Source organism: Diprion similis, chromosome 8 (assembly GCF_021155765.1).
Source record: "Diprion similis isolate iyDipSimi1 chromosome 8, iyDipSimi1.1, whole genome shotgun sequence".
NCBI lineage: Eukaryota > Metazoa > Arthropoda > Insecta > Hymenoptera > Diprionidae > Diprion > Diprion similis.
The window spans coordinates 2,917,521-2,938,803 of record NC_060112.1 but is presented as its reverse complement, the minus strand read 5'-3'; the positions used below and the strand labels follow the sequence as shown (position 1 = coordinate 2,938,803).

The 21,283-nt window shown below is 39.3% G+C and overlaps 6 protein-coding genes across 10 annotated transcripts in view; 3 read left to right on the top strand and 3 right to left on the bottom strand.

Annotated features, from left to right (window-relative positions):
• Window positions 1-2,677: 2,677 nt before the first annotated feature.
• Window positions 2,678-4,915, top strand: LOC124408945 (GDP-fucose protein O-fucosyltransferase 2). 2 transcript variants are annotated; one of them, XM_046886283.1, is made up of 8 exons: window positions 2,875-3,044; window positions 3,153-3,292; window positions 3,392-3,517; window positions 3,583-3,853; window positions 3,920-4,112; window positions 4,215-4,392; window positions 4,469-4,598; window positions 4,659-4,915. In XM_046886283.1, the coding sequence occupies exons 1-8, from the start codon at window positions 2,890-2,892 to the stop codon at window positions 4,804-4,806; spliced, it is 1,341 nt and encodes a 446-aa protein (XP_046742239.1). In that variant the 5' UTR covers window positions 2,875-2,889; the 3' UTR covers window positions 4,807-4,915. The 2 variants fall into 2 exon arrangements, with proteins under 2 accessions (XP_046742240.1, XP_046742239.1); XM_046886284.1 differs by lacking the exon at window positions 4,659-4,915 and adding an exon at window positions 2,678-2,759 and having other exon boundaries at window positions 2,882-3,044; window positions 4,215-4,527.
• A 144-nt stretch (window positions 4,916-5,059) lies between these two features.
• On the bottom strand, window positions 5,060-6,645 carry LOC124408956 (40S ribosomal protein S3-A). Its single transcript, XM_046886298.1, has 4 exons — window positions 6,498-6,645; window positions 5,720-6,039; window positions 5,443-5,630; window positions 5,060-5,286 (listed from the first exon to the last, which is right to left on the bottom strand). Exons 1-4 carry the CDS (start codon window positions 6,528-6,530, stop codon window positions 5,099-5,101), a joined length of 729 nt encoding a protein of 242 aa, XP_046742254.1. The 5' UTR covers window positions 6,531-6,645; the 3' UTR covers window positions 5,060-5,098.
• A 196-nt stretch (window positions 6,646-6,841) lies between these two features.
• On the top strand, window positions 6,842-9,775 carry LOC124408951 (cathepsin O-like). Its single transcript, XM_046886291.1, has 6 exons — window positions 6,842-7,473; window positions 7,850-8,257; window positions 8,336-8,484; window positions 8,562-8,621; window positions 8,740-9,008; window positions 9,104-9,775. Exons 1-6 carry the CDS (start codon window positions 7,276-7,278, stop codon window positions 9,139-9,141), a joined length of 1,122 nt encoding a protein of 373 aa, XP_046742247.1. The 5' UTR covers window positions 6,842-7,275; the 3' UTR covers window positions 9,142-9,775.
• Window positions 9,776-9,961: 186 nt separating this feature from the next.
• LOC124408949 (tryptophan 2,3-dioxygenase) lies at window positions 9,962-15,390 on the bottom strand. The gene is made up of 9 exons (XM_046886288.1): window positions 15,295-15,390; window positions 14,920-14,992; window positions 14,214-14,377; window positions 13,996-14,063; window positions 13,841-13,906; window positions 11,452-11,811; window positions 10,536-10,785; window positions 10,356-10,449; window positions 9,962-10,283 (listed from the first exon to the last, which is right to left on the bottom strand). The coding sequence occupies exons 2-9, from the start codon at window positions 14,946-14,948 to the stop codon at window positions 10,109-10,111; spliced, it is 1,206 nt and encodes a 401-aa protein (XP_046742244.1). The 5' UTR covers window positions 14,949-14,992; window positions 15,295-15,390; the 3' UTR covers window positions 9,962-10,108.
• Window positions 15,391-16,550: 1,160 nt separating this feature from the next.
• On the top strand, window positions 16,551-18,431 carry LOC124408952 (MTRF1L release factor glutamine methyltransferase). The gene is given in 6 exon segments (XM_046886292.1): window positions 16,551-16,879; window positions 17,135-17,150; window positions 17,153-17,249; window positions 17,334-17,562; window positions 17,784-18,031; window positions 18,142-18,431. Coding segments are annotated over 6 exon segments (1,086 nt in total). The 5' UTR covers window positions 16,551-16,627; the 3' UTR covers window positions 18,386-18,431.
• A 1,620-nt stretch (window positions 18,432-20,051) lies between these two features.
• Window positions 20,052-21,283, bottom strand: part of LOC124408937 (bestrophin-4) — a 341,487-nt gene continuing 340,255 nt past the window's right edge. For all 4 annotated transcript variants that reach the window (XM_046886267.1, XM_046886268.1, XM_046886266.1 and 1 more), the window contains one exon: window positions 20,052-21,220. In XM_046886267.1, coding sequence (XP_046742223.1) covers window positions 20,884-21,220 — 337 coding nt within the window. In that variant the 3' untranslated portion in view covers window positions 20,052-20,883. The remainder of the gene's footprint in view (window positions 21,221-21,283) is intronic.

The window sequence follows — 21,283 nt, the reverse complement described above, 5'->3', positions numbered from 1 at the left end:
ACAAAAATCGATTCCGAGACGAAAAATTCTCGGCCCCAAAAATGACCAAAAAAGTAAGGCTAACCCCTTTGGATTTTCCGCGAAAATTTCGACGATTCTGAAAAGTGCTGCAATGAATTTTTCCACGCTCTATTCCGACGTAATTTTGCGAGAGAAATCGATTGATCGCAGTCCGAATGCGCTGCGGGCAACAGATCAAGAGTTACAGCCAAAAAACGAGAGACGTATTTTCTCAATTTTTATGCTGCTTTTTTTTGCGTCGTAATTTCTCTGCTGTTGGTCCTACGCTTTTTTTGATGTGTTTTCTGAGTTCCTGGGCCTCCAATTAATCTAGAAAGGGTCACAACAATCGATTCCGAGACGAAAAATTCTCGGCTCCAAAAATGACCAAAAAAGTAAGGCTAACCCCTTTGGTTTTTGGCGAAAATTTTGACGATTCTGAAAAGTGCTGCAATGAATTCTTCCATGCTCTATTCCGACGTTATTTTGCGAAAGAAATCGATTGATCGCAGTCTGAATGCGCTGCGAGCAACACATCAAGAGTTACAGCCAAAAAACGAAAGATGTATTCTCTCAATTTTTATGCTGCTGGTCTTTGCGTCGTCATTTCTCTGCTATAGGTCCTTCGCTTTTTTTGTTGTGTTTTCTGAGTTCCTGAGCGTTCAATGAATCTAGGCAGGGTCATACGAATAGATTCCGAGACGAAAAATTCTCGGCTCCAAAAATGACCAAAAAAGTAAGGCTAACCCCTTTGGTTTTTTTGCGAAAATTTCGACGATTCTGAAAAGTGCTGCAATGAATTTTTCCACGCTCTATTCCGACGTAATTTTGCGAGAGAAATCGATTGATCGCAGTCCGAATGCGCTGCGGGCAACAGATCAAGAGTTACAGCCAAAAAACGAGAGACGTATTTTCTCAATTTTTATGCTGCTGTTCTTTGCGTCGTAATTTCTCTGCTGTTGGTCCTACGCTTTTTTTGATGTGTTTTCTGAGTTCCTGGGCGTCCAATTAATCTAGAAAGGGTCACAACAATCGATTTCGAGACGAAAAATTCTCAGCTCCAAAAATGACCAAAAAAGTAAGGCTAACCCCTTTGGATTTTCTGCGAAAATTTCGACGATTCTGAAAAGTGCTGCAATGAATTCTTCCACGCTTTATTTCGACGTAATTTTGCGAGAGAAATCGATTGATCGCAGTCCGAATGCGCTGCGGGCAACAGATCAAGAGTTACAGCCAAAAAACGAGAGACGTATTTTTTCAATTTTTATGCTGCTGTTCTTTGCGTCGTAATTTCTCTGCTGTTGGTCCTTCCCTTTTTTTGTTGTGTTTTCTGAGTTCCTGGGCGTCCAATTAATCTAAAAAGGGTCATGCAAATCGATTCCGAGACGAAAAATTCTCGGCTCCGAAAATGACCAAAAAAGTAAGGCTAACCCCTTTGGTTTTTTCGCGAAAATTTCGACGATTCTGAAAAGTGCTGCAATGAATTCTTCCATGCACTATTCCGACGTTATTTTGCGAGAGAAATCGATTGATCGCAGTCCGAATGCGCTGCGAGCAACACATTAAGAGTTACAGCCAAAAAACGAAAGATGTATTCTCTCAATTTTTATGCTGCTGGTCTTTGCGTCGTAATTTCTCTGCTATAGGTCCTTCGCTTTTTTTGTTGTGTTTTCTGAGTTCCTGAGCGTCCAATGAATCTAGGCAGGGTCATACGAATAGATTCCGAGACGAAAAATTCTCGGCTTCAAAAATGACCAAAAAAGTAAGGCTAACCCCTTTGGTTTTTTTGCGAGAATTTCGACGATTCTGAAAAGTGCTGCAATGAATTCTTCCATGCTCTATTTCGACGTAATTTTGCGAGAGAAATCAATTGATCGCAGTTCGAATGCGCTGCGAGCAACACATCAAGAGTAACAGCCAAAAAACGAGAGACGTATTTTCTCAATTTTTTTGCTGCTGGTCTTTGCGTCGTAATTTCTCTGCTGTTGGTCCTACGCTTTTATTGATGTGTTTTCTGAGTTCCTGGGCGTCCAATTCATCTAGAAAGGGTCATCCAAATCGATTTCGAGACGAAAAAATACTCAGCTCCAAAAATGACCAAAAAAGTAAGGCTAACCCCTTTGGTTTTTCAGCGAAAATTTCGACGATTCTGAAAAGTGCCGCAATGAATTCTTCCATGCTCTATTCCGACGTAATTTTGCGAGAGAAATCGATTGATCGCAGTCCGAATGCGCTGCGAGCAACACATCAAGAGTTACAGCCAAAAAACGAAAGATGTATTCTCTCAATTTTCAAGCTGCTGGTCTTTGCGTCGTAATTTCTCTGCTATAGGTCCTTCGCTTTTTTTGTTGTGTTTTCTGAGTTTCTGTGGTTGTAATCAGTAGAAACTAGGTGACACGAATGGATTCTGAGACGAAAGATTATCTGCTTCAAAAAAAGCAAGGCTATACCCCTTGGATATTCGCGGAAATTGCGTCGATTTGAAAAATGCCGTGACCAAATTTTTCACTCACCACATCGACGTAAGCCTGCAAGCGGAACCGACTGCGCGTACTCCGAATACGCTGCGAGCAACGGATCAAGATTTACAGCCAAAAAACGAAAGATCCCCGGGTCAATCAACGATGTTGAGTTTTTTTGATAAATAACATCGAGCTTATACACAATTTCAACCTCACGTTACAGATGCTGGCATTAATCCAGAGACGGTCAAACATTCCCAGTCAACGGATGAAGTTTTGCCTGAGTGGATTATGTTGGTTAGGCATATTCAGTTTGCAGCGCCACCGTCGGCCGCACGGCGTACCCCATGCGCATCTTGCGTATAATCTCGATAATTTATTCATCCCCTTCCCCTCCGCCTCATGTTTTATTGTTTCAGAATTTGCAATGGTCGCCTGGGATATTTTGTACTTTCTTTTGTTAATTTCAACAGACTTGACTCACGAGACCGTTGCGCAAGCGCCAGAATTTTGTGCAAAGACAAATGGATATGACTTAGATGATGAAAACTGCTCTAGGCACACCGAATTCACGAGCAAGAGGTTTAACCTAACCTAGCTTTTCCGATTTTAACGCATGAGGACCTTCAAGTTTCATTGACATCAACCCACCGTTGCACTCACTCAACGAAACGAATGAATTATTTTCAGGTACATATTGTACGATGTGAATCCCCCCGAAGGATTCAACCTCAGGCGTGACGTCTACCTCCGAACATCGATCTTTGTTAGAAACTTGTCACAGAAAAGTAAAAAGCGCTATCAGTGGCACCTTGTCCTGCCACCGTGGGGTAACCGCTCCTATTACTATCATAATCGAAAAAAATTTAATGCATGAATCGACCCCAAAATAAAGAGATTTCTAACACTTTGTAACAATGATTATGCAGGGAATTTGTACCATTGGAGAAGCACGGACATTGGTCCCCAGAAGCAGATACCATGGAGTACGTTCTTCGACTTGAAGAGTTTGCAGAAATATGTACCAGTGATAGAGATGCACGAATTCATCAAAGGTATCTACTTGGCAAGCTAAGATTGGCAAAACAAAGAACTGTAACAACACCCTCTTTATTTACAGAATACTCACCGGACAGCAAAACCTTGGCGATAGATCGTGTCTACATTTTACAAAATGATGAAAAAATGTTTGAGACTGGTAACTTTGATGATAAAAATCAGCTCATCAACTGTACCCCTGATGCGTTGAGAAAGTACCAAGCCTCTAGCTCTGGCAACTACGGCTCAAAGTTTTGGGGCTACTCAAATATCACTGCTAACGAAGTAAAGTGCCTAGTTTATCATGGCACTATGTCTGGTCTTGAGGAAAATCTCTATCCTGATATTTACAGGTAGAAATTTTATCGGAAGTCTGATAAAATGAAAGGAAATAATAACTAAATTGATTCATGTTCCAGCTCTGTGATGTTCGACCACATGGAGATTCCCCTTCATGATTCTTACGGTACAAAAGAATACTGGGCAGCAAGACGCAGCATGAGATATAATTCCGCTCTCTATGAGATCGCTGATGATTTCAGGCAGAGATATTTAAATTCAAATGACACTAAGGACAAGACAGATCTGCCTGCGGACTGGACCAAGGAGAAAGTAATAGATTCAGAAAAAAATAATCCGTCAATTTAATTTCATTTCTTTTGCCGTGAAACACTGTAAAGTGATAAAAACGAATATGTTTTTTATTTTTCATAGAGCAAAAGAAATGCGTTGGGAGGACCATATCTATGCGTGCACCTTAGAAGACGCGATTTTTTAACAGGCCGCGCAGGTTCTGTACCGACAATAAAGAATGCAGCATCTCAGTTGAGTAGCAAAATGGAGGAACTAAATTTACAGTCGATTTTTGTAGCCACAGATGCAGAGAATAACGGTATGAATATCTTCTTAAAATCGCTACAACTATTTGTGAAAATATCATATGTTATACGATATTTTTCTTTCTCTAGAATACAATGAGCTTAAATCACTGCTGCATATGTATACAGTAACAAGATACACACCATCAGATACTGTTAAAAAGTTGTATAAAGATGGGGGTGTTGCTATTATAGATCAAATAATTTGTTCAAAGGCGAGGTAAGTTTCTATTAATTTTTACTGACCACAGAACTAATCAATGTTCTTAATCACGTCCAGGTACTTCATAGGAACGCATGAATCGACATTCACTTTCCGAATCCAAGAAGATAGAGAAATAATAGGTTTTCCATCGAACATGACGTTCAATCAATTGTGCGGAGGTGAGAGATGCAAATCTAGAAGTTCATGGAAAATTGTATGGTGATGAGTAACGATGGCGAAAATCGAAAATTCGGATTAAACACAATACGCAAAAATGTATCCAAGGAAAGATGCAGTAAAAAATAATATTCGGAAACAAAAATTGTCCTACCTATTCTAATAATTTGTACTTTTTTCCAACAGTTAATAAAAGTCAAATGTAATAATTTATGCGTCTTTCTCTCTTCAGTCCACTTTTACAGTCAGCACAGAGATCTCGCCAGGGAAGGGAAAATTGTGATTAACTGAGAAAGCGATTGATCTTTCAAAAAGTTTTAATTTTAAGATCTGCGGAATTATACAGGAATTGGTGCAACTGGGGGAGCATCCGGTTTGGCCACTTTAACATCGGAGGATGGATAAGTGGGAAGAGTTTCTTCCTTTGGCTCTACGACCGACACATTGTCCGGAAGAGGTTTCTTGGGTCCAGTCTTACCGTTGGGGTCCCAAGGAAGCATAATTTTCACTTTAATTCCCAAAACCCCTGTAATCAAGATAACAGTTACAATTATCACGCAATATGTTCAAACGCAGAGAAGTAGTAAAATATAATGTTGAAAAACATTTGATAGTCACGTCATTATTGTAATCTATTTCACTCAATGTTATTCAAATAGAAACGGTAAAATTGCAAATTTACCTTGTCTGAGAAGCACATGCCGGGTTGCTGTGTCAACGTAGTCATTTGTTGGCTCTCCAGAGTGGATCATAAGTCCATCGACGAATTTCATGGACTTTGCACGCTGTCCACGAAGTTTTCCGCTCACGACAACCTCGCATCCTTTAGCACCAGACTCCATAATAAAACGAAGTACTCCGTAACACGCACTTTATTTGAAAAAAAAACAGTTATAAGTATTGAATCTCCAATAGACAAACGTACAAACACTAGGAGTGATATTGTTTAAAATCCTTACCGTCTGACAGCCAGTCCTCCGATAAGTTTGTAACGCAGAGATTCGGCCTGTGCAATGGCGCAAAGACCACGGGTTGCTACCTTCTCAGCGTAGAGTTCGACGCTGTGTTCCTTGAAATTGAACCTCTTCTGGACTACGGAGGTCAGCTCTCTTATCCGGCGTCCTTTCTCTCCTAGGACATTCTGGGTACGTGTAGCCATGATGATGATTTCCGTGCGAGTTGGGGTGACACGCACTTCAACACCTGAGTAGCCATCCTCTGCGAGTTCACGAGTCAGAAACTCATTGAGCTCAGCTTTGAAGACTCCGTCTCCTACAAACTGCAATGAAAAGTAAAATTAGTTCAGAGTGGAAGACAGAGAATATTTCACATAATTTTGGCGTGGAAATGACGAATCGAAAAATCAACAACTGGAGTATTGTAAGGGGCGAACTGTGTTTACTGTTCAAACCTAACCTTAACCTAACCTACAAAAATCTGCGTGACTTTAGCATAATTAATCGGTAAAAATTGGCGTGCGATTCGCAGTTGTCAAAAGAATGAGTGTCACAGGAATGCATTACAACTGTTTTGTTATTTCCGACACACAAGTGACAGGAGCGGGATAACCGCTTTGGTAAGGAATAGGCGACAGCTGAAAGCATCCGAGCGATCCGATATGCAAACCTTGGCGATTCGCAGGTTTAGCAAGAAAATGTCGTGGGGAAATGTTCGCGTTTTACCGTGGTTGCGATATTTCTTTGATAAATGCGGTAAAAGCCGTTAAAACGAACTAACCTTCCTCTTCTTCGAAATCGAACGGGCTGCCATGATTAGCGCTGTTACGAGAAAGGAGACGGAAAACTGAAGGGCCCTCCGACTGGAAACGGAAATGGGACTCGACCGCGCAACTCGCAATCAAATCAGCGTCTTTTTTAAGCCCATTCAACGCTCAGACATGATGAGATGATTCGTTGAAGAGGGAAAAATTATATGTATGTAAGGATAGTTTAAATTATTCAAGCTGTAAGGTACAAGTTTGTACAAAAATTTTCTTTGTAATTTCAATATTCAATAATACAGTTGTTTTATTGTGCAGCAAGCGCAGAGGATTGCCACTATCAGGCGTAGATTCACTGCTACGCCTGACGACAGTCAGTTGGCTTTGCACGTGTAATTGCACTTTTGTCTATCAGCAGGAGCGAAGATAAGAGAATGGATGAAATGTGAAAGCTTCGTATGTAACTACACACCTATGTGTTTACAAATCACATAAGTAATATGTGCCGAGTGTGCGGGGTGCGTGTGCATCATCGTGGCGACACGATAAGGCATCCCGCATAAGAAGAACAGAGAGGCTAGGTCAGGCCGCAGTTGCGGTGGGGATTAATTGAATAAAAGAATAGTCATTATAAGCAGGAGGCACCTCAGTAATTAGATAACAATACATTTTCTCGGGAGGTATATTTAGTTGTCGCTTGCACGTATACTCCGGATTGTTGATATAGGTTAGAAACAGGGTAGTGTACTTTGTTGATATAATAAAGCTGTGTAAATCTGTAATGTAAAATTTTTCATGCCAATTGTCATGGAGTGGAAAACGGTGATAACCACAATCGGGGTCGTGAGTCTGTGCTTCCTGGCAATACCGATCAAGATCGAGCCCGACAACACCGAAAACGACCTAAAATTGTTCAAGACTTATGTTGAAAAATTTAAGAAACCTTATACAAGATCACCTGCAGAGTACGACGAAAGATTTCGCAAGTTTCAGGTAGGTGGCGTTGACTGTCTACAATCTGATTACCTCCAAATTGATTCAATTCAAATGAGCACTGTGTTAGATTTCGCGCCATATTCTGAAGCCAATTATCGCTCACGCTGTAACACGTGTAGACATATTTGTGAGGCTTTCCGCGGCTGCTTTATCTAAGTCTGCGGCTTTATCGCTCACTTGTCATTTTTGTTCACAAATATTTACGTATAACGTTATAACCGTTGCGATAAAATTTATACGCATCTTATTTATGCCGCTACCGTCACAAGGCTGAGGCTTCTATGCGTCAGAGTCTGAATGATATCACGATAAATTATAATTAACAGACAATGTTACATTAGCGATTTCAATTGTTTTGTTTGAATAAAATTAGCAATCCCTCCGACACATTGAGGAGATGAACGCCAAGCGAACATCGAAAGAAAGTGCTCGATACGGGGTTACAGAATTTTCCGACATGTCCGAGGACGAGTTTGCGAACTCTTATTTACGCCCTGATTTATCCTCTCGAGGAATGCGGCATCTCCATCACTCACATCATCACTCGCACCGGCACAATCGGGATAATACTAAAGATCGAGACGGCAGCAGTGAGAAGAACAGATTGCGGCGATCTACCACCGGGTTACCAGTAAAATTCGACTGGAGAGAAACCGGATTCGTGACGCCGATTCGAAACCAAATGAATTGTGGTGCTTGCTGGGCATTCAGCACCGTTGAAGTAGCCGAAACGATGTTTGCGATCAAAAATGGCACGTTGCACGCACTCAGTGTTCAAGAGGTATAAAATGCAGCAGTATGGACTGAAATATACCAACACATTGTTCACGAGAAACTGATGCGTTGTTTTCATTATCAGATGATTGATTGCGCCGGAAATAGTAACTTCGGTTGCAACGGCGGTGATATTTGCAGTCTGTTGATGTGGTTGACGGCAACGCGGGTCAAAATCCAGGAGGAACCCGCGTACCCGATGACGTGGAGAACGGACACTTGCCAATTGAAGAAGTATAAAATGACCACGTCGATGTATTAATTGAAATAAATGATCCTCTTTGCAATATCAATATTAATCTGTTTTTCAGGGAAGATTCGTCATCCGCTGGGACATTTGGCGTGCAGATTATGGATTTCACGTGCGACAAGTACGTATACGCCTGAACTGCATGCCACCCGTTTACTCATTCGAAACTCTAAAAAACATCGCTTAGGTGTTCTAATTGCTCGGAATTCTGGAAGTATGGCTTTTTCTTTTACCGCCAGTTACGTAGACGCCGAAGAATCGTTGATGGAAATCCTTGTCAGCCATGGTCCAGTTGCTGCAGCGGTGAATGCTTTATCGTGGCAAAACTATCTGGGAGGTGTAATTCAATTCCACTGTGACGGCGGGTTCAAGAGTCTGAATCACGCGGTTCAGATCGTTGGCTACGATTTGAGCACCTCCGTACCTTTTTACATTGTCAGAAATTCTTGGGGTGAGAATTTTGGCGAAAATGGTTACCTGTACCTCGCAGCTTACGGTAATCTTTGCGGTGAGAGATTACTTTTCTATTTGGTATTTTTTTTCTCTCTTTTGTTTTTCAACCATTGGTCGCGGATTTATTGCACTGTTGAATTCTGTTCGCAGGTATCGCCAATCAAGTATCGTCATTGGATGTCGCGTAGATGAGAAAAGTCGCGTGGCTCTTCCTTTTTATACTCATATTACGTATGTTTTCATGCAACATACTGTTTTTATGAAATACGCTGTGGCTGCAATTCGTTTGTTCAAAATTTAATGTGTGAAATGAGGAAAAAACTTTACTTATGTGTAGTTTTACGCGAGTAACGTTTTAATATGCAACACAGGCACATCGATAGTATGCACGTTATATGTTTATCTTTTTTTAATTTTATAAATATAGGTACATGTGTATAGTATTCGCAATAATTAATAACTTCAATAAGTAACACAGGTCTCTTAATATAAGTACGTTCGCATACGTACGACAGTATTAGCGTACCACTGTTGCTAGGAAATTATCTACATATTAAAATTAATTAACTCGTCGATTATACGTTTAAAATCAAGCATATTACTAGTTATACAGAAAGTATTCAAATGCCGGATGGGTAGGAAGCTAAAAACTCAAAATAACTTCAATTTCTATCGTGAAAATTAAGAAAATATAGACTCAAAACGAGAACGTTACCATCATTCTTATTATTCCCGCTCAAATCTACAACTAGACACGTAATCTGCTAAAGTACACCAATATCATTAAAAATGTAAAACCTGTGATTCAGTACTGACGAATATGTTCGAATAAAAATTTGATCTCTTCAATAAATCGGGTGTATGATAAATAAAATAACATACGAAACTATTTACACAATATTATCCTTTAGCCATCAAATGTGAACGTCTAAGTCAGAATGTTTGCTCTGATAGCTCGATTTAGGTGTTTGTGATTAGGAAACAGAGCGATACAATCTTGTGACACACTTATAAGTAGATGTGTTGAATTATTGCCAGAATTATTATAATAACTTTACTACGTCTCATGAACGTAAAACTTGACTCTTCATTTATCCCCCTTTCCGGTGTTGACATGAAGCAAATCGCATATCATTCGGATGCGTGAATTATAGTCTACATAGAAGCTTCGGCTGAACTTTCTAGATTATTTTGATCATCATCGGGTCCCCAGCATCCCCACGCGCCCGAGAGCTTTGCCTTCATGTCCCTGCTCAACGGCGGGATGAGATTTCGAGGAATCAAAAACGTTGACAGATTGAAAAGATCCAAAAACACCTTGTAACGATCGCTGGAATTTGAATGTAATTTTTACTCATATCTCTTCAGTAACCGCGAGAAAAAAAAGAACAGCACATCTTACCTCAGTGTGGACCGCAGGTACTGATAACCAGAAGAACCACCGGTGCCGAGCTGCTGGGAGCCAATCATCCTCTGCACCATGATGACGTGATTATCTGGATAAAAGAACTTGCTCGTGAAATGTTTCAGCAAGATAGAATATGACTAAATCCAAAGAGTAATCAATTTTTCAATTTTTTACATCGCCATTTCGTGATCAAGGAATCGATGTCCATGAGCAGCGTGAGGATCTGGTGAGGCTGACTAAATCGAGGCTCGTCCCTGTACAGCGTTATCATAACAGCGCCCTGTAGCGCCGCGTGAGTGAATCTCCGCTCTCCTCTTGACACAAGAGCGTCGTGAAGCGCCTCGTTTAATATCGTCTCGAAGACCGCCCTCCGCGAAGAGACGTCAGAGAGCCGATGGTTTCTCACTTGCTCGCTCTTCTCCGCCTTTGTATAATAATTCGATTCAAAATATGATCATTCAAAAACAACAACTAGAAAATCGTCCGATATTACTCACCGCGAACCATAATTGAATTTGGATCTTAGAATTATGCAACAGACGTACAATGTATACCGATTTATTTGAAACGAATCTCCGTGCCTAGCAAATAGAACTCTCGTTATGACAATATCCGCTTCTCTTGTCCCTTCGATTTAATTATTATTACGGCGACAGGTGCGGTTGACCGCAGAAACCGACGTCGCAAACTTGAGTTACGTTATGTAGTCGACAGTCGGTGAGTGGGTGTATATCCAATGCCACCGAGACACGTTAACTGACACAGGATCGTACAGTTCCTCGTTTCTTTTTATCCCGCCTTTCAACTTTTACCTTTAGTTATCTTCTATTTGCTTTTACACCTTATGCAACTGCACCTAATCCCTGGTAAAAGCTGCGTATACATTATCTGTTGGTTTGGTCGCTTCCTTCGCAGGATTTATTGGATAGTTTGAAATTTTCAGTACCATGCTGGAAACATTGGGTTTGACCCTTGATGTACTCTAACGCTCAGTAGCAAGTCAAATGTTTTCGGATGCAAATGTATTTTCGATATGACATCACGTTCCGCAACGCAGGGCGCGATTGAACCGAATAGACAAGCCTCTCACCTTGGCGGAAGCCTCCTGCTCGGCCAGCATCCCTTCAACCGCTCTGGTGTACTTTCCCCAGAAGTCAAAATTGTGGGGTTCAAGTCCAGGCGTGCGTTCCAGCCATCGTTGGACCAGGCAGCTCAGACTCGGTTCGTTCTCCGCGAGGCCAAGGGCTGTCATAGCCGCGGGATCTCTGCCGAATACCCTGGCGTAGCTCTGGTTGTACTTTACTCTGTGCTCCTGAAGCAGGCCGAGCTTGTTCTCGAGCAAGCGAAACTGGAGCGACTGGAAACCGGAAGCGGGGCAGAGGTAGTCGCGGAAAGCCATAAAGTCCAGAGGTGTCATTGTCTCCAGGATCATCACCTGGTCCACGAGCAGCTGAAACCGATTTTTCGATTCTCTCTCATCCCTTTCGGTTGATATACTCGGGATTTTTAATGAACCACGCGCACTCGACGCCGGCAGATAGGCAACCGACGCTACATTTCGCATTCCAAGGTATTCGAATTGCCTATTTACTGGCGTCGAGCGCGCGAGTTTCATAGAAAACTCTGGGTACCTTAACTTCCGCCCGGATCGAAAGACCTGATTTGTATTTATTCTTATTTTTTTCGTTTAACGAGGATTGACACTATCGATCCGAAGAACTAGACTAGACTAGAGTGCGAGAGGATTTCTTTGGCTTCTCATGGTAAGCGGAGACCCTCTTGTATCACGGAGCTCATTCACGGGCATGCTTACACACGTCACGTATATCGTGTACCTTGGCACACAATTAACTTGGGCAAAAATATGATCAGGTAGCAGGTCGGAGAATTGCGGTTATTTGAAAAGCGAAGCTAACGGAATAATCGGGGAATTCTTATGCGTTTTTCTGAAAGCGGGTCTTAAAACGAGGTCAATCGTCTCGGTTAGGTCTGGCGTCAATTTAAATTCACACGGTTACTTTGCACGATTTCTGTAACCATAAACGCAATCAAGGCTCTGACTTCTCACCAAATAGAATAATATAATCGTACCGGTTCGGATATGCTGGGATGTGAGAAAACCGTGAGTTTGTAGTCGCGGGCAGGTTGGACAAATGGGATGAATGTATACACACTAGGATAGGCTTGAGGTCTGTAAGTCGAGACGACGAGCGGGAACTCGACACTGGCCGTGACGACGGTAAGGGATTTTCGATCCGAAGAAAACGGGCCGAAGAAAAAAATTTCACCCTGGTTACGTGTGCATGACTCTGCAGAGTAAAATATAAGCATGATATTGCAGGTGCAGGATAACATGAAATACGCGTCTAACTATATACATATGTGTTATGTGTTTCACGGAATCCACGGAGAATGTTGTAAGACCGCGAGAGAAGTTGAGGCTGGCCTGACGATTATGCGTTATGCGAACTTCTCGGGGACCCAGCTTACACAATATATTGTTATTGTGAATTCGTGCATATTACCCATACAAATACAATGCGATGAAATATGTGTGTATATCGGATGAAAATGTCTACAACAGTTCATTGCGTTCAAGTACATAATATATCGATGCTGTACAATATTTACACATAGGAAGAGAGGGAGAATCATATCTGAGAAGTTATTTAACCAATATTTAATCCACGAGGTGGTAAATGATATCGGGAACGCGCTACGAGGTCGGATCCGTAAAATAATAATAACATCGCATATGCGTGTAATGTATCGTGATGCAAAAAATCGCGAGCTTGACCCAGATACCTTCGCTACACGCGCCAGGTACGACTGATCCTACGTCCTATATACACTCGAAATCCTAAATGTAGCGTGAAATCTAATACTTCCTTGATCATCGTTATACTCGCACGTGTATACATTGATAATTGGATTACCCCAGCCGTGAACACGGAGCAGGTCGTTCACCCTCCGGTGTAATACCACTGTCATTGTCACCCGGGCGATTTCGCACATTTATGTTTTTCTATTTCCGCATTCCGTACGTATTTCAGACTCGACATGTTTCACGTTTTAACTGCTGTACGCAATGTCTAATTTATCATCTCAGAGCATTAGATGTTCAGCCAAAATATCAGTGGAAAATGTAGCGGCCAAAAATAATTCTATTTCACTCATTATCACGAAATTTTAACAGCTCTTGCGAACTTTCGTTTGCTTCGATATTCGTGTGATTTACCTAAAACAATCACGCCTAGTCGCTTAGGCTGGATTCCAACGCGAAAGAAAAGCCAATTAACTTTCAGCTAGCCAGAGCACAAAAATTGTGCGTGTAAAGCTATTTCCTTATTTACCTCTGGCCATCGTTTTATCTGCTTATATATTTTCATACACATATCGTTCCGTGTCGCACCATCGGAAAGCACACGTGTGAGTGAAATTACGTGGATTATATTTTAATTATAAAGCTGCAGACTCACTTTTAGTATCAGGACGATTCGGTTCAGCCTCTTCAATATTTCGAGCGTTCTCGATTCGTCAAGACCCTGAAATTGACGAATTTCTCATAGAAAACGAAGAATGAGAGATGGGAAGCGGTAAAAATGTTTAAAAATTTGTGCCTGCCAATTTTCACCTCAGTGTTGAATAAGGCACGGACAGAGTCAAGTTCGAAGATGATTTGCTTGAACCACAGCTCGTATGCTGTAACAATAATTGTCATACTATTCATTGCTGTACTTGTTAACGTAATCGGATTACCTTAAAGGGTCAAGGCAAGCTTTTGCATCTCTGTAAGAGCGCTATTATGCAAAACAACTATCGTCGTGTAAAACTTCACAATGAATTGCTGACCTTGGTGGGTTACGATAAACAGATGCTCGTCGTGTACGCCTTCCTCGCCATATTGCGAGCTCAGCATCCTTTGCGCCGATAGTATTTTATCCAGGCGAAGGTATTCGCCGTAAAGCATACCCGGACCTTCGGTCAATTGATCACCATCCTGACTCGTATCATCGCTGCAGAGATTAGTAAATATTATACGTAATTCGTATTGCGCAAGGTGCTCGCGAATTTAAGCTTAAGCCTAAATTGTCATCAGTCTAATGATGTGAACACAGAACCATACGACCTGATGACCCGTTAAGTGATAATCTGACGAAATAGTAACGAAATTTGTAATTTTCATTGCGGCAGGAAAGAACGAGACGAAAATAGTGTTTAATTAAAAATTTACTACCCCACTGTCACTGACTCGAATAAGCTATCAGTTTATCGTACTTGACCTATGAACAAGTCGCGAGGACCAGAATTAGATAGCAACATACTTGTTTTTCTCCGGGTTATCTCGCAGCAGTATAAAAGTGCGAATACGTTTCGTTGTGAAACGTTTCTGTGCTTTTACGTGACGTCGAGCAATTGAAATGATTTATTTAACGAAATGTAAGCCTTCTTTCGTCTGATTCATTGCCCAAAATTATGTTTAAGAATTTTCATTCATCATGTCACGTACTACAATCTCTAATTATTATGTCTAGTATAAACTTTTAATTCTACTGACCCTCCTCCGTTTCTCATGGGGCACGCCATCGCTCAGACAAATCTCTCACGGCGTTCTGTATATTCACCAGAGCCTAACGCGGTAGAAAACAGATAATGTGTGATGAATTTTGTACAATTACTTAAAGAAATTAAAAAGTGAATAAAAAAAATCGTCTACGATAAAATTAATAATTCCAATACGAATGATTGTAATCCAAGAAAGAATTGAGAGTCAACTTCTTTGAAATTCTCTTGTTGTCAAACTTTGATTCAATGCAAAGAGAGGAAACTAAACGAGTGTGCAGAAGTTAGATGGCACGTTATACTCAATTCACGTGTACAACGAAATTAAATCCACGCGCTGGTGATGATAAATTTGATAAAATTAATGTACTTGTATGTATTAATATGTAGAGGAACAAAATGATCTCGTTTTGTTGACGGTCACTCGGCGACTGACACGTGAGCCTCGAGAAGCTATGGTTGACTCCCTTTATGAGCAAAGAACCTCAGAGGAGAGTATTATCGAACTCTGTCATCGACTTCGCTTTCGTTATAGGTTCACAGTTTTCTTACACACACGCTCCACTATAAATAATTACGAGATCATATCAGTGTCGAAACCGCTACTATCAAGGTCACTCTTTCCTTTTATACATATTCGCGCGATGATAAAAATGGTAACAAGAATGATAAATGTATTTCTTTATTAAACGCACATAATTCGATGTAACATATGATGAAGTGGTGCTCTAATTGCGCAGCTAATATCATCCCTCTATATATATATGTGTGTGCATGTGTATATATATAATATGCTTACAATCAACCTTAAATTTTTACATTTTTAATTCGTAGTATAGTGGTTAAAGCGGATTCATGCTGGATTGATAATTCATCTACCCAGATTATTGCCTCTCTGTTTATATCGTCAGATCTTGCGAGTTTCATGAAAGCCCTGCGCCAAAACCTATCGAAACAGAATATACTATAATTGTTCTTCCATATAAACGATACTTGAAAACTATTCGATGCTGTAGATCAGAAATAATTGATTCATAATTCAATAACTCCATTGGATCAGCTTGTATCCGAAATTTTTAGTTAAGTTGAAATCCAAATGCATTCTAGCGACAGTTTCGAAAAAAAATTAGATGTGCAAATGAAAAATTTCATTAATATCGTCAGATAGAATGTCGAAAAGTAATTTACACATGTTTTTTCTTTTTTCAATTCAATTTTTATTAACAAAGATATAGTAAATCGAATCCCGCGTGACGTCATAATGTTACACATTTTTCACATTGTAGTATATCTATATCTAAGCACATTGTGCGTTGCGCGTCAATTTCAAACTGCTATATCTTTGTTAGGGAACGTTGAATTAAAATAAGAAAAAATACGTGTCAATTATTTTTCGACATTCTATCTGACGATACTAATGGAATTTTCCATCTGCACACCTAATTATCTCCTTCAGTGTCTATGCATCCTTACCTGCATCCCGAATTTCAGTTGATTGATTTTTTTAATACGCCGGTTGAGCCGCAACTTGGATATCACATAAAAAAATTTTGTAAGGTCTCGTAGGCGTCAATACCTTATCATGTAAATACGGAATTGGCGTCATCTGGCGACAACCGAGTTAAATTATATTCATGCGCCTGTGTGTGATATAAGCCGTAGAGGAGAAAAGAAGTTTGTTAAAATTTACATTATTGAAAACAATGATGACATTAAAAATGTTGCGAATTTGTAGGGGGCCGATGTTATCAGGTTGCAAAACCCATACCGTGAAGATAAGGAGAAAAGAGTTGACAAATGGGCTGAAATATCTTAGCACAAGAATCAACGAGGGTGAGCCTGATACAATTTGTGAAATAATCAAACACTGGAGTCACCGGTTTGAAAATGAGGGTATTTCGGAACCTGTTGAATCAATCGAACATATTCTCGCTCACGTACTCGGCTCGAAAAAGGTATGCCTAAGATTCATAGAAAATTATGATCATAAAAAACTTTTGACACCATTAAGGGGGATATTTACACTAACGCAATGCATCAGCAGACCTAAGAATCTATGATCTATCAGTCTGTAATTGCAAACCGGGATCAGACATAACATCAAAGTAAAATGAGAGGAGAACCGCTTTTAAAATTTGTAATCCCAGATTTCTTCATAGACCATAAGGGGGGTGTATCTCTTGTATTCTAAGAAAGAATCTGACATCCAGCCCTACAGTACCAACACCTTATTCAGATAATGGACTTGGCTGATGCGCCGGAACAGCGGCTGTCCCCAGACCAAATAATCAAGCTTCAATCCCTTTGTCAATGCAGAATGTCAAGGTGCGCAGTTCTTGTTCATGCAATATTTCATGTTTAACTTTATTCAATGCCGCATGTTTTTCAGCAGTCCACATAATTTTTCAGAATGCCTGTGCAATATATCATCGGTGAATGGGACTTCAGAGATATTACGCTGAAACTAGTCCCTCCCATCTTCATACCACGACCAGAAACCGAAATTCTTGTTGACGTCGTGCTCAAGAGAATGGCGGAAGCTAAGAATAGTCATTACATAGTACTGGATATCGGCTGCGGCTCTGGAGCTATCTCTTTAGCTTTGGTTCACGCGAGCAACCAAATGGCAACATCACAGGCAATAAAGTCTCACTTCTTAATTCGTTTTTCCCCGTTCTTTGCAATTCCATTTATTTAATATCTGGTTTATTACAAACACTTTTTCAAGTCGAAAAGTTACCCTTTTCATCTGTTGCAGAGAAAGTTTTCTGTTTGCAGCCCTGTTGTCGGATTTCTAATGGTCATCGATTGATTATCTCCATGTCAAATGTACCAACTTACCTTTTAATTCATTTTTAGATTCAGTGCACGTCTGTAGACAAAAGTTTATACGCTTGCGAATTGACCAGACAGAATGCTGAGATTTTAGGACTGCAGGAGAAGTTGAGAATCGTAAACGCAGCTCTTAGGGAGAACGGTACAATTAAATCTCTGAATGACTCTGATCATGGTATTGATTTTGACAAGCAGCAGTTCGATATAATCGTCAGCAATCCGCCATACATACCGACTGAAAAATTAATGGAATTAGCACCAGAAATAAAAATGTAAAGAATTCATTGTGTGATCTTTGACGTGATTTAACTTGTCGATGAATAGAAATTGAACTGACGTCCCATTCTAAATGATCTTTCTGTTTTTAATTTATTTTCAACAGATATGAGGATCTCAGGGCTTTAGACGGAGGTAAGGATGGTTTAAACTTGATAAAAGCAGTCCTGAAGTATGCGTCAAAAGCATTGATTCCCAGAGGTTTGCTGTTCATGGAAGTCGATCCTATGCATCCGGAATACATTGAATTCTTCACCAAAAAATATACAGATTTGAAACTAAAGCTCGAACACACGTACAAAGATTATTGCAACAACGATAGGTTTGTTGAATTATCAAAATTAGACTGATAAATCGCAATTAGGAAAAATCACTTCAAATTTATTTTTTATTTACTTGAAGAAATTACTAATTTTTTCAACATTTCCAAAATTGCTATCTATTTAATAACTACAATTTTTAATAATTATTATTATCTTTTATTCTTTTCATCTGTCTTCATTATGAATAAAACACGTTCTTCGAAGATTTTTGTAATATACCTCAACTTCCGAAACCTTACAAAAAATTTTTGATCGTCTTTTAAAATTTAAAGAAACCCTTATTGCTTATTACACATATAGATGCGATTTGACATAGGTTATTTGTTGCAAAACCATAATACTGGTAAAACAATGATAACTGACGTGTAACCCAGCGCACAAGTCAAGCACCAATTATCCAATCCTTGGAATCTTTGGATGGCAATCGAGAATTAATAATTAAAAGTATTAACATACAAGATAAATTTGAACCATATAACGAGACAGCGAGCCTATCTTAAATGACAATGTTTTACGTACAGAACAACCAATAAAAAATAGTTTATATTCGTTCAGTACTTGTTTCCTATTATATATAGCTTAAGCTAGCCGCATCATTCTGTATTTAACGCATCGTTGCAACAGAACAATACAGATTTCATAGAATTGAAAAACAAACAAAAATACGTATAATTAATTGGATACTATAGTCAGTGACTGGTCTAATATACGCTCTTTTTCCTTCAAATTTCCAGACCTTAATTAGGTTATCTATGTTATAGATAATTACTTAAGTACAATATCGTAGCAAAGGGTATTGAATATACGTAATATAAATATATTACTACCCAACATATTACGAAGAGAAATTTGCGATTTCGTTATATAAATGTGGAGAAAACATATTATTGTCGGAATGTTAGCAGATTTCAATACTTCTTAGAGAATATATGTAAGTATAAGTTTTTGAAATTTGAGCATTGCGTGAATTTGAGCATAGCGTGAATAACAAGCTAATGGGTCACCTAAAACTTTCCGTATTAAAAACGCAGGCACAGCGTAAAGGCACCCGAAAATATGCCTATATGTGACATAATAAGGCTTAAATAATTTATTTATTTCGTACTTAAATACGTGGCTAGTAAAATTGCACTGTGCAGGTAAAATGTTGTTCCTTTTTTTTCGTAATTTCAGTACAACGGTATAATATGTATTTTAAACTTCCTAAATATTTGTACGGCGCAATAAAAAAGTGCGTAGGCGAATTTCACTTTCATTAATTTTCGTAAACTGGATTCCGAGTGCAAGGAAGCGTTATTCTGGTTACAATTCTTGATTACCGAATGATTAACTTTGATGTCTATCTATTCTCTTATCTATTATTATCTCTCGCCATTTCACAAAAAATGAAAAGAAAACAATAACAACACTCATAACAATAATAATACGAGGAACTACGCCACACAAGATTGGCGGTTTATTATTATGAGTGTTATCATCTTCAGACAATTGTCTTCAACAGCGAATGATTCGAAAAACACATTAGTAGATATAAGATAATACTTTGACCATATCGAAGGATCTGTATCGTTTCAAGTTTTTCATGTGTTTATAAATATTTATCGCAAAATACGATATGTAACGAACGAAAAAAAACCTACAGCACCGTTAGCCTATGACCGCTTGTTTGTTCTTTAAAAATAATAAAAATAAACACAACAACAATAATAATATTAGTAATAATAAATAATACGTCAACGACGTTTCATATATCTCGTCACTCGTGGATATAAATAATATGCGTAGTAAAATCAAAGAAAATATAATAAACTTAGCCGACCACAACCCAGGTATTATTCGATTTAGTTTAGCATCTAAAGTTATCAATCAAATAATTAAAATAATCTAACTAGTTTAACCGATCATTGAAGCTTCTCTAACTCGTGTTGATTTTTAAATACAAACTTGAATTACTAAATTCTAAATACCTAGGTCTAGATAAAATTATACAAGATACTAAATTTGTTGAATTTCAACTAATATTTACAAGTGCGATAAAATTATCGCGTCTCGTTGCATAAAAAAAAAAGAAAATAGCAAAAAACAACAAAACATGTTGTGAATTGAATAATAAACGTTACTCACTATAAAAATTCTCTAAGTACAGTTCGACTTTGCATGGAATTGCTTACCATAGAGTATATATTTAAAACAATTCTTTTTATACTGATTTCGTCATATAGTAACAACATTATGTATTACGGGAATGTAATACGTGTCTCAAATATTGAGCAGTGACAAGTGTGTCTTTACGACGGTAATATACATGACAAAAAGACTTTTAAAAAAGCGCTAGTGTCGTACGAAAAAACATTAGTCGACGGAAATCCACACACCTCATGAATTCCGTGTCATCACTGTTAACTATCGATAGTGGGAGAATTCCACTTGAAGTGCAGATCGTTTAACGCACCTACGATGAAATGTAATACAGTATAGACGAAGAGAAAGAAAGAGAAAAGAATTCACCTAAATTATTTCAGGCGCTAAACGTGATCGGTGTAGTTATCGTTCCTAGGCCTAATCGAAATACGAGAGGTTTGCGCGAGCTCCGTTAAAAGAGCCTCTGAATCACTCGCATTAAGATTTCCTGCGTGATTTATCTGCGTCTGGGCGCTAATGCTTCGGGCAAGCTTTAAAACCGCTTTATCCCGCCGTTGTTTCTCCCTTTCAGTTTTGAGCTTTAAAAATTCGTCGTCCGAATTCATCGTACTTGTACTACTCATGCTAATATTATCCATATCGTTGACAGGTCCCATCTCAAAGCCCGGTGCAGACTCGAAGTGAGCACTTGATCGAGCCGATTGTGTACTGCGTTGGGTTCTGAAAATGGAAGGGACTAAAGATAACGGAACTGACCTTTATCATGTCGGATTATGGGAATAA

Bases quoted from the DNA above. Each gene is read 5' to 3' on its own strand.
- LOC124408951 (XM_046886291.1), top strand. From the start codon at position 7,276: ATGCCAATTGTCATGGAGTGGAAAACGGTGATAACCACAATCGGGGTC. The intron at 8,258-8,335 runs GTATAAAATGCA...TTTCATTATCAG, and splicing joins ACGCACTCAGTGTTCAAGAG to ATGATTGATTGCGCCGGAAA. The intron at 9,009-9,103 runs GTGAGAGATTAC...TTCTGTTCGCAG, and splicing joins AGCTTACGGTAATCTTTGCG to GTATCGCCAATCAAGTATCG.
- LOC124408956 (XM_046886298.1), bottom strand. From the start codon at position 6,530: ATGGCAGCCCGTTCGATTTCGAAGAAGAGGAAG. The intron at 5,631-5,719 runs GTAAGGATTTTA...TTTCAAATAAAG, and splicing joins GGAGGACTGGCTGTCAGACG to TGCGTGTTACGGAGTACTTC. The intron at 5,287-5,442 runs GTAAATTTGCAA...TCTTGATTACAG, and splicing joins GCATGTGCTTCTCAGACAAG to GGGTTTTGGGAATTAAAGTG.
- LOC124408949 (XM_046886288.1), bottom strand. From the start codon at position 14,948: ATGGCGTGCCCCATGAGAAACGGAGGAGG. The intron at 14,064-14,213 runs GTCAGCAATTCA...TTATTGTTACAG, and splicing joins GTTTATCGTAACCCACCAAG to CATACGAGCTGTGGTTCAAG. The intron at 13,907-13,995 runs GTGAAAATTGGC...CGTCAATTTCAG, and splicing joins GTGCCTTATTCAACACTGAG to GGTCTTGACGAATCGAGAAC.
- LOC124408945 (XM_046886283.1), top strand. From the start codon at position 2,890: ATGGTCGCCTGGGATATTTTGTACTTTCTTTTGTTAATTTCAACAGAC. The intron at 4,113-4,214 runs GTAATAGATTCA...TATTTTTCATAG, and splicing joins CGGACTGGACCAAGGAGAAA to AGCAAAAGAAATGCGTTGGG. The intron at 4,599-4,658 runs GTAAGTTTCTAT...AATCACGTCCAG, and splicing joins ATAATTTGTTCAAAGGCGAG to GTACTTCATAGGAACGCATG.